Source organism: Podarcis gaigeae (assembly GCF_964106915.1).
Source record: "Podarcis gaigeae genome assembly, chromosome: 6".
NCBI classification, from domain to species: Eukaryota; Metazoa; Chordata; class Lepidosauria; order Squamata; family Lacertidae; genus Podarcis; species Podarcis gaigeae.
This window is the reverse complement of record NC_139682.1, coordinates 266,490-280,223: the sequence shown is the minus strand read 5'-3', so window position 1 is coordinate 280,223 and position 13,734 is coordinate 266,490. Positions and strand designations below refer to the sequence as shown.

The 13,734-nt window shown below is 57.1% G+C and overlaps 1 protein-coding gene across 2 annotated transcripts; it reads right to left on the bottom strand.

Annotated features, from left to right (window-relative positions):
* Positions 1-6,091: 6,091 nt before the first annotated feature.
* Positions 6,092-12,857, bottom strand: SLC35H1 (solute carrier family 35 member H1). Of its 2 annotated transcripts, XM_083744633.1 has the most exons (9): positions 12,731-12,857; positions 12,498-12,639; positions 11,609-11,672; positions 11,446-11,518; positions 11,183-11,351; positions 11,012-11,095; positions 9,603-9,778; positions 9,214-9,343; positions 6,092-9,088 (listed from the first exon to the last, which is right to left on the bottom strand). In XM_083744633.1, exons 1-9 carry the CDS (start codon positions 12,839-12,841, stop codon positions 8,979-8,981), a joined length of 1,059 nt encoding a protein of 352 aa, XP_083600759.1. In that variant the 5' UTR covers positions 12,842-12,857; the 3' UTR covers positions 6,092-8,978. The 2 variants fall into 2 exon arrangements, with proteins under 2 accessions (XP_083600759.1, XP_083600760.1); XM_083744634.1 differs by lacking the exon at positions 12,498-12,639 and having other exon boundaries at positions 12,731-12,822.
* Positions 12,858-13,734: the final 877 nt, after the last annotated feature.

Here is a 13,734-nt window from a genome sequence, read left to right as displayed (position 1 = left end):
GGACAACAAGGGGCAAGAGCAGGCCTGGCCCGGTCCCTGCTTCCCTGCCACCCAGTGAACCTGCCATTGCACCCCTGGTGGCAGTGCGCTGCCCAGGTCTGCTACCTTCAAGGCGCCATGCCCAGCAGAACCACACCCTGGCTAGTGGGCTCCCCCCTTTGGGGGGTGTTTTCCTTAAAAGAATAATCCAGATTTCATGGGTGCCTGGCAGCTTTAGCCAAAGTCAGGAGGAAACGGCTGTGTTGGGCCCTCCCCTGTTGGGGCCAGAGGCCTCTGGGGGCCACTTGCAGGGTCAACCGGGCTGAGAAGAGGAGCCTTGACTCGATGGGCCTCCCTTGGCCTCATCCTCCCACTGCTGCTGCTGCTGCTGCTGCTGCTGCAGGGCTTCTCTGGTCTTCTTTCCTCCCTCCTGATTTTATAAATACTATGTATATAAATAGAAAAAAAATATTTATGTTACACATTTCTAGCTTACTTAATATAACTTGGTAAACTGCTTAATTAGTAATATAAGAGCATAAACCTTTCTCCAATGTCTATATACAGGGAAGAGAGATTTCCTCTTTCTTGCCCCTCCTTGGTCCCGTGTAACATTAACCAGCTACATTTCTCAATGCACTTCTTGCCTTCCCTTGCCTTCCCTCCCTCTTGTCAGATTTGTAAGTTGCCATGAAGGCCCTTTGGCAAACTCAAGAGGGCCACGAAGTTGTTCCTGGGGGAAGAAGGTGCTTCCCAATTTCCATTTTAATAAATAGGTTACCATTCCTTGGAATGATGCTTCTGAGATGCCCAGATATTGTAACCGTGGGATCTATGAGCTGGACGGGGAGCGACGTCCAGGCCCCGTAGAAAGCGGCTTCCCAGCGACGCCAGGCGGGTGGGGGGCTGGGTGCCCGGAGAGGAGGGGCCTCCAGGGGTCTCAGGACTCGGCGCCCGGCTCCGCCGCCCTTGCCTTCGGGGGGCGATGGCTGGGTGGGGGCACTGGGGGGTCTCCCGGCACAGGCAGCCCGCCGTGGTCCGCCCGCCTTGCCGCAACCTCGACGCGGCTCCGCACCGCCGCCGTAAATCACTCTCTTTGCCTTTCGCAGCAACAACTTAACGGGATTAATTTATTGCGTTCTGTCTTTAACAAACATCATTATCATATCGCCATGCAGGATTATGCAAATCCGGGGGGCGGCAACGAGCGGAGCCTCTCGCCAAAGGCACCTTCGCTCCTCGACGGGGCGGGAGGGAGACCCCCCCCCCCCAAAGTGCCGTGCGCGCTCGCTCGGCAGAGGCAAGGCGCGCCCGCGACCAGCCCGTTGTCCGCTGGCGACCCCAGACCGAGGGGCGGGCGCGGAGGGCGGCTGCCGTCGGACTCCGGCTTCCACCAGCAGGCGCGGAGCTGCAGAGATCCCCGGGCTCCGGATGCTGGCACCGGGAAGAGGGCGTCGGGGGGCTCGTGGGCGCAGCCGCGTGGCGACGGCCTCGCCAGAAGGGCCTTCGAAACCCTCGAGGAGCCAAGCGGACGCCGGACAACCAGCCGAACCGCCCCTCCCTCTCCCCGTGGCGGCCAGGACGCCCCCGCCCCGTCCAAGCAGCGGCGCCTCCCTCTTAAGCACGGGGTCGCCAAGCTCGCGGGCCGGCGGGGGCTTGCAGAGCCGCTCCCGGGGACTCCCTTGCCCCGTCTTCCCGCGGGGCTGCCAGGTTCATGGGAACCGGACGTGGCGTCTGACCTGTTGCCTGGACTGGATGGGGCGGCCGGCGTCTCTGCCCTCCAGGTCTCGATGCTCCCCGCTCCCCGGCCACTGTGCGCTGTTGGCGAGAGGCACCAGCGCCATGCAAGGCCCCCCTAAAGCTGGCAGGGACCCCGTTAGAAGCCGCGCCTGGAAGCGCTCAGAGGCCTGGGGAAGAAGACCCCCGAGGGTCGTGCCCATCATCTGCAGGGCAGACAAGACCGGATTCCCCAGCTCAGCTCCCAGCCGCCCTCTTCCAGCTGCGCTCCTACCTGGACAGGATAGCCTCACCTCTGTCAACTGCGCTCTAGTAACCTCCAGGTTTGATTACTGCAACGCATTGTGCATGGGGCTGCCTCTGAAGACTGTTCTTGGAAACTTCAGCTGCTGCAGAGTTTGGCAGCCAGGCTGCTCATTGGGGCAAGACGGTGTGAGAATTTTACACCAATCCTGGTCCAACTGCATTGGCTGCCTATTAGTTTCTGGGCCCAAGGATGGAGAACTTCACCAAGCCAGAGGAGTCTACCCCATTTTCTCCTGCCAGTGCAACAGGGGGCTGCTGTCCCCCCACAAGGATCCCCAGAGCAAAGTCCACTTGCAGCCTGCAATGGACCCAGCCCAGAGCAGAGGGAGGCCTGTTCCTGGACGGGAGCCAGACCCCTCTCCTCGGCACCCTGGCACCTGGTGCCGACATTTGTCATTCCCTAAATGCCAGCGCTGTAGGCAAGGCTGCTGAAGGAGCCACTGGAATGAAGTCTCCTTGCTGCTTTTTATTGCAGGATCCCTGCTTGGATTTATGAGGCCTGAGTGAGTCTCATTTCTCTGGCAAGGCAGAGGGAGTAATTAACTATTAATAAAAGTATTACCAAGCTCCCCACAGGGGCTGCTTAATTCATGGGGCAGGAAAGGGCAGTGCAAGGCGGCTGCCTCTGCAGTGACTGAAGGCCTTAGCCCCAGCCTTGCTGGCTGCCAGAGAAGAGGACCAGGACCAGGTAGCATCTCTTGCTCGGAAACTGGCAGGCGAGGGCACTGCAGCTGGGGAGGCAAAGCCTTCTCTCTGCCCCTTGAAGGAGGTGCCAGGGAGGGAGACGTCTGCCTTGAGCCCATGGGGGGCCAAGGGCCAGGCTGACCCCAGGCCCCAGAGACTGTGTGGCCTCAGGCAGGCAGCCTCCATCGGTCTCACAGCCCTCCCCCTCCCCCCCCCCAGTGGAGGTAGGAAGCCTGGTCTGCCTTCACAGCAGCGCAGGAAGGGTTGCTGAAATGATGGCATGGAACACACCTGGAATACCTAAGAGGAAATGCTCTGTAAAGACTAAGTCTTATCGCTGGGAAAATGATGGAGTTCCTCCGACAGCGACTCTGGCAGACAACTTGTGCTCCCAAGTATATTAATGGCAACTGCCAGCTGAGGCACAATTGGTTGTGTCAACTGGCTGTGGGAGCAGCACAGGGAGACCCAGGATGAAACGCCAGCCCCCCCCCCCCAGGCTGGGTCACTAGAGGCCGGCTTCCTCAAGGCCTGCCCCCTTCCTTCCATGACCCCACACATCACAACCTGCTCTCTGACAACACCTGGTGCTCACTTAGCCCCTGAAGGAAGCCCACCTTGTGCTTTCTGCGGTTTTAGAAGAACAAAATCTTGAGTTTCCACATCTCTGGCCTAATGCCTTTGTTCACTTTTAAGACTGTGATGTGGGCACCAGTCACCAAACGGCCACCATGTGAGCATGGCAGCACACACAGTTAGAGAGAGCAGTCACTGTGGCTTCCTCCTCAACCTCAGGTTCCCATGAGAAGTCAGCTGTGTCTGCTGGTTGATGTTAATTTCTGTGCTCCCCCCCCCACTGGTGGTGTTGCTGGCTAACAATAGGGAGCATTTCTCAGCACCAGCAAAAATGTACCAGGTGCCGACGCAAAACTCTCTCATGCACATGGACACCAGACACACACATGCATTGCTCACCTCCCACCACAAATGCATCTCCCCTCTCTCTGCCCAAATGCATCTCTCGCAGATCAGACCACACACAGTCTCTCCTCCCCTTACAAAGCCCAACTCTCCCTCTCTCACATACATGGGCATCCATTTTTCTGGGGGGAGGGGGAGGAAACCCTGAAAGGAAGAAGGCAGATTTCTCTCTCTCACAGACACGAAACAATTGCTGTCCATATCTGTTGCCTCTTATCTTTCGAAAGATGCTTTAACCTTACATTTTTTTAAAAAATGAAAGCCGTGAATCTAGGAATTCAAGTTCATCCCAGGGGCACCAAAGCAGCCCTGTGCTCCTGGGCACTGGGTTGGCACCCCCTGCCATGATGGCTGCAGAGAGGAGAGGAGCCCAGGCCTGGGGCTCAAACGTATCCCTCCAGGCGTGGGTGTAGCCAGGGGGAGGTGGGTAATCAAGTAAATCAATAAAAATAATTAACGGGGGTTCTGCCTCCACCCCGACATAAAGCCTGCCCCACAAACATCAATCCTGGCTATGCCCCCAGGCCTCCCCATTTCAAACTACACCCCTCCTTGGCACCCTCCTTGAGTGTTTTGGTTCTTGACCCCTGGAGACTGCCTCTTCCTTGCCTAACGAAGCAGGGGGGTGCAAGAGTCTGTGGAGAAGGGTCCCATTCACACCAGCCACTCCATAGACATCTTTGCCTGTGGCCCCACCCACCACTGGCCAAGTCCCAGCAGCCAGCAAGGCCAATGGTCAGGGATGATGGGAGTTGGAGCCCAACAACTCCCAGAGGGCATTCGTCTTGCTTGTTTCCCATACTCTACACATTAGTAGAGAGGCAACTAATGCACAGAGCATGGGAAACAAGCAAGACAAATTGGTGCATTTAATACAGGATGGCAAATATGACTTGGTAGGGACTACCGAAACCTGGTGGGATGAGAGACATGGCTTGAATTTGGAACTGAGGGATATGACCTGTTCAAAAGGAATAGACCAAGCAGGGAGGAGCAGCACTGTATGTGAAGGACGTGTAATAATAGTAATTTATTTATACCCCAGCCACTCTGGTTGGCTCCCAATAGAATATTAAAAACACAATACAGCATTAAACATTAAAAACTTCCCTAAACAGGGCTGCCTTCAGATGTCTCTTAAAAGTAGGATAGTTGCCGAGTATCTGAGCAGCAGGGACCGGGGAATGTGAGGGCTGCTGTCAGGTGCTCCTGCCTTGCTGCCTGTGGGCCTTCCTGATGCAGCACCTGGCTGGCCACTGTGGGAGGACAGGACAGGTGAGGTGGCCTCCACCTTTGGCCTGATCCAGAAGGGGATCTTCAGTTTTACACCTTGAGTGGCAGCTGCCTCCTCACCCACAGCTTGGAGCCCTGGAGGAACCTGCAGAGTACAGCAGGACCCACTGCCTGGGAAGGAGAGGATTCAGAGGCCCGGCTGCCCCCAGACCTCCCAACCCAGGCCCTCCAAGCTGCTGAGGTTTTCATTTGGCAGCTGCAGCCACATGCAGGAAGAAGCAGCAGCGCCAGCAGACGGGCGCCTGGCACAGCAGCGCCACCTGCTGCCCGCTTCCTGAGTGTGGCCAAAGCCATTGGGGCGGCAGGAGAGAACACACCTGTCTCTTCCTGCCCACTCCCCAAGATGGTGTGCTTGGCCGTCCAGGTTCCCGTCACAGGAGATGCTTCCATCCCGCCAGGAATCAGAGTTTTCTTACGCTTCAAGGGCTGCTGTGGCAGAGTCTGTCGCTGCTAAGCCAGGCTCGCCTGAAGGTGCCCTTCTTCCTCTGGGCCCTTCAGATGCCAACTCCGCGTTGCTTCAGTTCTCCTGCTTTGAGGAAGCGCAGAGGGCGAGAGGCCTCCTTCCCCTCCCCCACCACCGATGCCCAAGGCCAGCTGCCTGCTTCCTCCTCCCCATCCACCTTCCTCCTGCTGCTCTCTGAAGGCCAATGCAAGCACACAGCAACACCCCTGGCCTCCCACAGCGTTGCCATGGAGCAGTGGCTGGCCCCTGGCCATTCCAGTCGTGCCCAGCATGGAGGAGGAAAGGGCTGACAGGCAGAACTCTGGGGCACCTCCCAATTCCTTCCTGTTTGTGGAGCTTGGTTGGGGCAGAGCGCCTAGGGGCCAAGAAGCCCCCCTCCTCAGCAGGGGGCAGGGGCAGAGCTCAGCACAGCACAGGCAGGTCCCAGGCAGCCACAGCAGCCGAGGGCCTTGGGACTGCGAGGTGGGGCTGGACGTGGGTGCAAGGACACGGCTCCTTGGCAGGTCCAGATCTGTGGCCTGACGCTGCAGAACACCTTCCCCTCCAGGCGAAGAACATGGGTGTCTTTCTTCACAATTACACCTTTTCCAAAAGATTGCAGATTCAACAATTTACACTAAAAACATTTAAGACACACAGACAATTACATTTCCTTTGTTAAGAAGTTTATAGGGTTCCTTTGGATGCATGAAAGCAGCTGTGCGTTTTTGTGGAATGTACATTTCAGGCCCCACCCCACCGCCAGAATGTTCTGCTCTTGGGATTCTCCCTGGCAGCTTTGTGGATTCTCTGCGTCTTTGCCACGGCTGCTCTTCAACTAAACACAGCTGCCCACGTGCCTTGTCTTGAAGGGCTGCTGTAGTTGCATCTCAAAATAAGAGCACTGACCACGAATTAGGAAAAGGGCAGGCAAGAAGGCAGTTCAGTTCACGGGGGCTTAGAGCAGGCGAGGAGCAACACAGGAGCAAATTGTCCCTGCAAATCAAAGGCCAGGCAGACAATGGGCCCAGGAGGACAAAGCCTTTTGCTCAGGGCATCAGGCAGACAAGGGCCAGCCAGGCCTGACCCTGACCCTCCTCAGCCGCGGAATGAAGGTCACTCACTTAACACCAAGGGGGAATTCAAGAATCTTAACAAGCTCAGCAAAGAGGCAACTCTCCTCTCCTGCAGAAACTCCACTCCCACCAAATGTTCCCAAGATATGAGGCATATTTAGCAGCCGTGGAAGGAAAGGACAGGCCTCTCCTGGAAGGGCAACTGTTTGAACAGGAAGCAGCGAGGAGGAATGAACATCCTTGCATTCTTGCAAGGCAGGAAATAAATAAGAGAGGCTCCATGCAGGGAACCATGATTTTGAATTACAGGTAGGTAGCCGTGTTGGTCTGCCGTAGTCAAAACAAAAACAAAAAATTCCTTCCAGTAGCACCTTAGAGACCAACTAAGTTTGTTATTGGTATGAGCTTTCATGTGCACGTTGGTCTCTGAGGTGCTACTAGAAGGAATTTTTTTATCATGATTTTTAACTTGATCATAAAGGATTCAAAGCAAAGGATCAGCAGAGAGCTGGTCAAGTTTGTGGACAACATCACATTATTGAGAATGGTGAGGGGGAAATGGACAGCCAAGGGATCCCCAGGGTTCCCCTCCTGCCACCAAGCCAGCCAGGTGACAAAATGGCAAATGTGGTTCAATGTGATTGTACCTCCTCCTCCGAGTGACGGGTGAGGAAAGGGATCTTGGGGCTGCAGCGGGGAGCTGAAAATGTCAAGTGACTGTGCAGCAGCTGTGAACGTGTCAAATCCAGCCTTAGGGATCAAAAGCAAAGCTGCCTACAGGATTCCAAGTGTGATCCTGTCATGGATTTCCATAAGGGTAATCTCATTTTCCTTATGGAAATTTATGGTGGCTAAATATGGGATACAGTCTGGTTCTGTTTACTTCGTCTCCAGAAGAAGCACAGCAGAGCTGGAAAAAGCTCTAGAAAAGGGAAGGCAAAATGTTCAGGGGTGAAAAAGCAACCAACCAGCAGCCCCCCCCCAAAAAAATTAAAGGGCTGGAGCAGCTGCCCTTTGAGGAAAGGTTGCAACAGGCTGAGGTTAGAAAATGGAGACATGATGGGTGAAACTGGGCAAAATGAGCAAGGTTTTCCTCCCTCTCCTGCTACTAGAACCCAAGGAGGGTCACCAAGGAAGAGGGAGATTTGGGACGGGGAGAGAAGGAGGCCCTTCTTCACACGGTGAAGAGTTAAACTCTGGGATTTGCTCCCAGGAGAGGCAGTGATGGCCACCAGCTCAGCTGGCTTGAGCCGGGGACAGAGTCACAGAGGAAGAGTGGCTGCAAGTGGCGACCGGACAGAGCGCAACTCCATGCCGCCTCCAGAAATCAGGGTGGGGAGAGCCCTGCTGCCACACTCAGTCCTCTGGGGGGGGTCTCCTTGGGGGCATCTGACCGGTGATTCTGGGAGACCGGAAGCAGGGCTGGATGGACTCGCTTTGGTCCAACTAAAACCACAAGCACCACCATTACATCTGAATGGATGGCACAGCTGCATTTCAGTCAGCGCCTGCCCAGGGCCATTCTGAGCAGCCACAGCTGGGGTGAGGGGAACTGGCAAGGCGGCTGCCACATTCTTCCCCAAGGCTGCGATCCGAGACTTGCTCGCTTGCAAATCTGGATGACTTCCAAGGGACTTACTTCCAAGAGGTTTCAGGACACTGAAATGCTACTCTGCAGAGCCCAGAGATGGGCAGTGGAAACTCCTAAACTGGCCTCCAATGTCCTCAAGATGTCAGCAGTAAGGGAGCCTCACGCCAAGCCCAGAGATGAGCAGCGAGGGCTCCTCTTCACCCAGGGCATTCCGCATTCAGGGCTCCAGCTCCCAGCCTGGTTTCCACAAGGCTACCTTCTGGTCCTATGCCCAACTCTCTCTCTGCCCACACCCTGCCCAGGTTCGTGGCGGGTTTCTACTGCTTCCTCCAGTAGCTGGAGCTCTGAGTACCATCTCAGAAGCACCTAGTTCTGAAACCACCATGATGCCCACCCCCCCTTCCAAACTCCAGGGACTGCTGCAAACCCAGAAGCAGAAAGCAAGAGGCTCTTGGCCCACTTTGGTCCCAACACGTCTCCCCAAGAACCAGCTGGTCCTCCAACCCCAAGAGCCTTTTCGCTTCTTAACACATTCACGTGGCGCTGCCTCCGACCCTGAGGGGCACGCAGGCCAGAGGGCACAAAGATGGGCGCAGAAAGGAGGCACCCAATGTCGCCATCCATGAAGGCTCACAGGATGGCACAGTCCGTCTCACTTTACAGCCTCCCCCAAGCTCCCTCTCTGAGCCACGGAGACCCACGCAGCGCCTGCACCCGCCAAGCTTCCTGCGGCTCCCCCACCCCCGAGATCTTTCCCATAACACCAGGGCCCAAGTGCTTCAGCCTCTCCCTTCTAAGGGGTCCCAAGCCCCCCCCCCCCATTTGAAGCCCTCCGGGGTAGCCGGCTCCCCCTGCCTTGGGGCTCTCCTGGCTGAGCTGCTGGCGTGTTTCAGCGCTGGGGGAATCCCGCAGGGTCCTCTTCCTCCTGGTGGTGGAGCAGCAGCAACTCCAAGTCCGGGCTGGAGCAAGACTCCTTGGGCTGCCTGGCACCCTTTTGCCCTGCGCAGAGAAGGAGGCAGTGGTCAGCCGGCCCCCAACAGGCAGCAGGGCTTCTCCGGCCCCCACCCCAAACCTTGGCTATGCAGGAAGCCCAAGTCCCAAGACCCCACCACCCCCAACATTACCTGTGGCACTGAGAGCCTTCAGCGCAACGTGGAGGGAGAGCCCCAGGAGGCAGACGACGAAGCCCAGCCAGTTCAAGAGGCTCAGGTGGTCTCCCATGAGGTGCGTGGCCAGCAGAAGAGTGCAGACCTCCTGAGGACAAGAGCAGGGGCGAGTCACAGCCGCCAGGACTGGCGGCCCCAGAAGCCAATCCAAAGTCTCACATTGGGAAGGGGAAGGACTGAGTACTTCTCACTGGGGCACAGAAGCCCCTCAGGCCTCCATGGGACAAAGGGAAGACCCCACCCCAAAGACTCATGGGCTCCCACCCGGGGCCAAGCAAGAGGCGCCTGGGGCCATGGGGTGGCTGGCTGGGCAAGGAAGGGCCAGAGGAGGAAAGGCCACCCAATACCTTGAAAATGCCAGAGATGGACAAGGTGAGGCTGGAGGTTTTCGACACCAGGAGGAACTCGGAGAAGCCCAGCCCAAAGGCCAGCAGCCCCCCGAAGGCCAGCTTGCCCAAGAGGCTCAGCAGAAGGTCCACCTCGTGGAAACGGAAGAGCTTCTCCGACGCAGACAAGGGCAGGCCTGGGGGGAGAGAGAAAGAAAGAAAGGGCTCAGGAACCTCCAGGGCCCTTTACCTGGAAGCAAGTGCCATGGGTTGGACTTCCAAGGGAGGGTGCTCAGCCCTAGGGCCCCTCAGTGCTCCTCCTGCTAAGCCAGGGGCCAAGGGAAGCTCAGCCCTCTTCTGGGGAGGCCGACCCACCTTTGAGCAGGCTGAAACTCAGCAAAAGATTGACAAACACTCCAAGGGTTTCTCTCCCCCTGCAACCAGGGAAAATATTCTTTGCAAATGAAGAGGAAAGTTGCCTGACCACCTGCCGGGGGGGGGCCCTGAGGGGTCCACTATGAGCTTTTTCTACAGGAAGAGGAGCTGCTCTGGTGGCCGCAAAACTGCACTGAGGCAAACAAATAATTCCCAAGTCCAAATACAGCATTTCTTTGGGTTTCTACAGTGGTGACAGTCTTGATTTTAAATGTTGGTGGTTTTTAAAATTTCCTATCAACTGAGATGCTTTTGGGTGCTGCCCTGTCTTGTAGCTCCAGCTCTAAATTTGTAATTTCTGTTTGCTGAGAACTAAAGAACCAGCCCAAAATAGCCTGACGGACGTGGCTTTTTCCCCTGCTCATTGTTCTCTTCCACTTATGCACGATGCGCCATGCCTGGCATCACAGGGTGCTGTCTAGCCACATCCATTCACTTCCCTGGGTCTATGAGCATTGATACCACCCAGCACATTCTGTCCACGCCTGACAAAAGACTATTATACATTTCCCCATTTCTCCCCAGAATCTCTCCCTCCCTCCTTCCACATGACTGGAGCTCTGAACATACCAGCCAGCAGCTTTGGAGAAGGAACCTAAACCATGCTTGGACCCCAGTAAATGCCCTTGATCCATGGTTCCCAATGTGGGGCACAAACCCCACAGGGGGGCAATTTGATTTTTAAGGGGGGCAATTTGAGAATGAGTTATTAACAGTTAGTGGCCTTTTAGGCTTCCTCCACGTGATTAGTTCACTTTTTGAATAATAAGAATTATATGTTATGTGGGGGGACCAGGATTTTAGAAATGCTTAGGTGCGGCATGGCCAAAGAAAGGTTGGGAACCACTGCCCTAGAGTAAGCAATCCCCAGACAAGCACCCTTTTGGGGAACAGCTCCCCTGGGAGAAGATTTCCACCTGGATCCCCTGCTTTGCTGCTCCCTCAGCCTCCCACTCAGGTGTCATTTCTGCCCCCGCCTCACCCAAACAACTTACCCTCAAATGCAGCGAAGAGGGGGAAGAGGCCCAGGAACATGGCTGGCTGCAGGTGGAACATGGTGTCTATGGGATTCTGGAGTCCTGACAGGAGGGTGAGAAGGGGGAGCCCATCAAGGAGGAGGAAACGGAGCAGGGTGTCGCCCACACCCACTCCAGAGGGGCACATACCCAGCTCGTCCTTCTGCAGAAGTATCTGTGTTAGCGTCCAGCGGATTCCGCCCAGGAAGGAGGCACCCAGCACCATGGCAAAGCCTTCCATGTCAAACTGCGTCGCCTTGTAGGTGAAGAGGAAGAGCCCCCCCGCAATGAGCAGCACCACCAGCACCAGCGCCGCCCTCTGGTGGGAAGAAAACAGTGCAGGTTGGCTGGTGCCTGCAGGCCCAATGATCCCCTCCCGCTCAGCCTTGGGGGGTCAGGGGCTGGGCACTCACCGGCTCCTCCAGCTTGAAGACCAGAGAGAAGAACAAGATGAAGAGGACGGCCGAGGACTTGGTCATGGTGTAGCTGCAAGGCCAGGGAGGAAGGAGGCCGTCAGGCAGGCAGGCAGGCAAGAGAGACGGGCAGCGTCTTCACAAGACCCCACCCCATACTCACAGCGAGACGGTGATGTAGAGGAAGCTCCAGTTGCTGAGCCCCACGTCCAGGGCCGTTGACAGAGCTGAGAGGCAAAGAGAAAGAGGACCGAACAAGAGGTCAGCTTGACTGTCCCACCCACAGCTAGTCAGCCAAGACGTGTCCAGGAAGCCCCCAAGACGAGGAGGATGGCCACAGCCCTTCTCCTTTGCCCCCAAGCGACTTGCATTCGGGGATAGACTCTCAGTCAGGCATCTGAACTAGTTGCCACCTTCCTCCCCTGTGACTGAGCTACTGGCCCAACCACCACCTCTTCCGGCAGTAAAATATGGAAGAACAAATTGTACATTCCGCATTTTTTCTTCTCTTTCCTGGGTCCCTGATCAGGAGAGGCGAAGAACCAGCTGCTGCCCACCACAGGAGCAGGTGCATTCTCACAAACCGAGAAAGGCGGCATGGAGAGGTGTGTCCTGCCCCTTCGCTTTGCTGCTTCTGGTCCTGCCTGCCTGCCTGCCTGCTTGTGCAGAAATTCAAGGCTAAAGGTCCCCCCAGGGCCGGATTGAGGTTTGATGAGGCCCTAAGCTACTGAAGGGAATGTCCAGCTGTCCATTGTCAACAGCAAATCGTTGCTGTTTTTTGTGTTGAATATATGCTAGATGGTAATTTACGGACCCAATAGCTATCCAAAGCCATTTGCACATAACAAATGGGAACCTACACAACACAAAACACTGTTGCTGTATATCGGTTTTATTTTATTTGTTTTTTATCTTATGTTTTTGGAAATGTACATCCAGTGGTTTTTTCCTTTACATTTTTTGGGGGGGGCTCTAAGCTAGAGCTTGTTGAGCCGATAGGTAAATCCGGCCCTGACTTCCCAGGAGCGGAGGGAGAGAGGGAGCGGCCTCACCTGCGGGGCCCACCTGGCGCAGGTAGGCGGCCCAGGGCAGCAGCGGCCGGGCGGGTCTCCGGGCGCAGCGGCGCGTCAGGCCCGAGAGCGCGAAGATGACCAGCAGGTGCAGCAGCGTCATGAAGAGCGGGAAGCCGAAGCTCTGCGGGGGGGGGAGGGGAGAGGGGGGTGAGCGGGGGGAGGGGCGGGGCGGGGGAGGGGCGCCTCGTCCTCCCTCCCCTCCCCCCGCCCACCTTCATGATCCACTTGTTGTAGAAGGTGATGCCGATGGAGAAGGCGTAGTAGAGCAGCACCAGCCCCGCCGCCAGCGCCGCCGACCCCGCGCCGCCCCCCGGGGGCCGCATCCCGCCGCCGCGCCCTCCGGACAGCCGCTTCCGGCCACAGGCCCCGCCCCTTCCGGCGGCCGACATAGACTCGCCGCGCCAGAGCGGCCCCTTCCGCCTTCTCCGGCGGCGAGGACGAGCGCCTCCTGGCGGCGCCTGCCGTCACTGCACCCTGGGGAGACGCCGCGCCCCTCGGCTTCCTTCCCTGACGGCGTTGCATTTCTCCCGCCCGCCCCCCTTCTGGTCCAAGGAGCTCAAGGTCCGATTGCCTGGTTCTCCCCCTGCTCATGTGATCCCCCATCCCTGCGAGGCAGGCGAGGCCGAAGCAGTCACTGGCGCAAAGTTACTCCCCGTGGCCTTCATGGGCCGGGGGTGAATTCGAACCCAGGTCCTGACTCTGATTGCTGCCGCCCACTTGCAGGCCGGGCCCGCCGGGGGCCGAGTGGGGCTGCTGCCCCCGGGTCCCACTTGGCACTCCCATGGGGGCACCTGGCTGGCCGGGAGGCAGCTGTGGGGCCTGATCCCCTTGTCACTGCGCTACTGCACGCACCACCTTTCCCGGAGGAGGGACCCAGCGGGCAGATCCAGAGCGGCCTTGAGCCTGCCACGGCTTGCTCTTGGGAAAGCTCTGCAGCATCCTTGCCTCTGCAGCTCTTCCAGGGTCTCCCCAAACATCCAAGGATGGGCCCCGGGTCCAAGTGTCTCCCGGAATCCTCACCAATTAGGGGTGGGAGTCCAGGCCTTGCAAAGCATCCATGGGCCCCTGGCCGGCTAGACCTGACCCCCACTTCCAGATTTGAAAAGAAGGGATCAGCAGCCTCACCTGTCCCGGGGACAGTCTATGGGATATCTAACCATCCGGCATAGCAGCGGGAAACAGCGCTGGAATAAGGGAATTTCCCACCAAAAAAAGG

Excerpts from the sequence above, each read along its gene's own strand:
- SLC35H1 (XM_083744633.1), bottom strand. The coding sequence starts at position 12,841 with ATGCGGCCCCCGGGGGGCGGCGCGGGGTCGGCGGCGCTGGCGGCGGGG. Across the intron at positions 11,096-11,182 it reads TCTGCAGAAGGACGAGCTGG|GACTCCAGAATCCCATAGAC; the intron begins GTATGTGCCCCT and ends CCCTCCTGTCAG. Across the intron at positions 9,779-11,011 it reads CCTCTTCGCTGCATTTGAGG|GCCTGCCCTTGTCTGCGTCG; the intron begins GTAAGTTGTTTG and ends CTCTCCCCCCAG.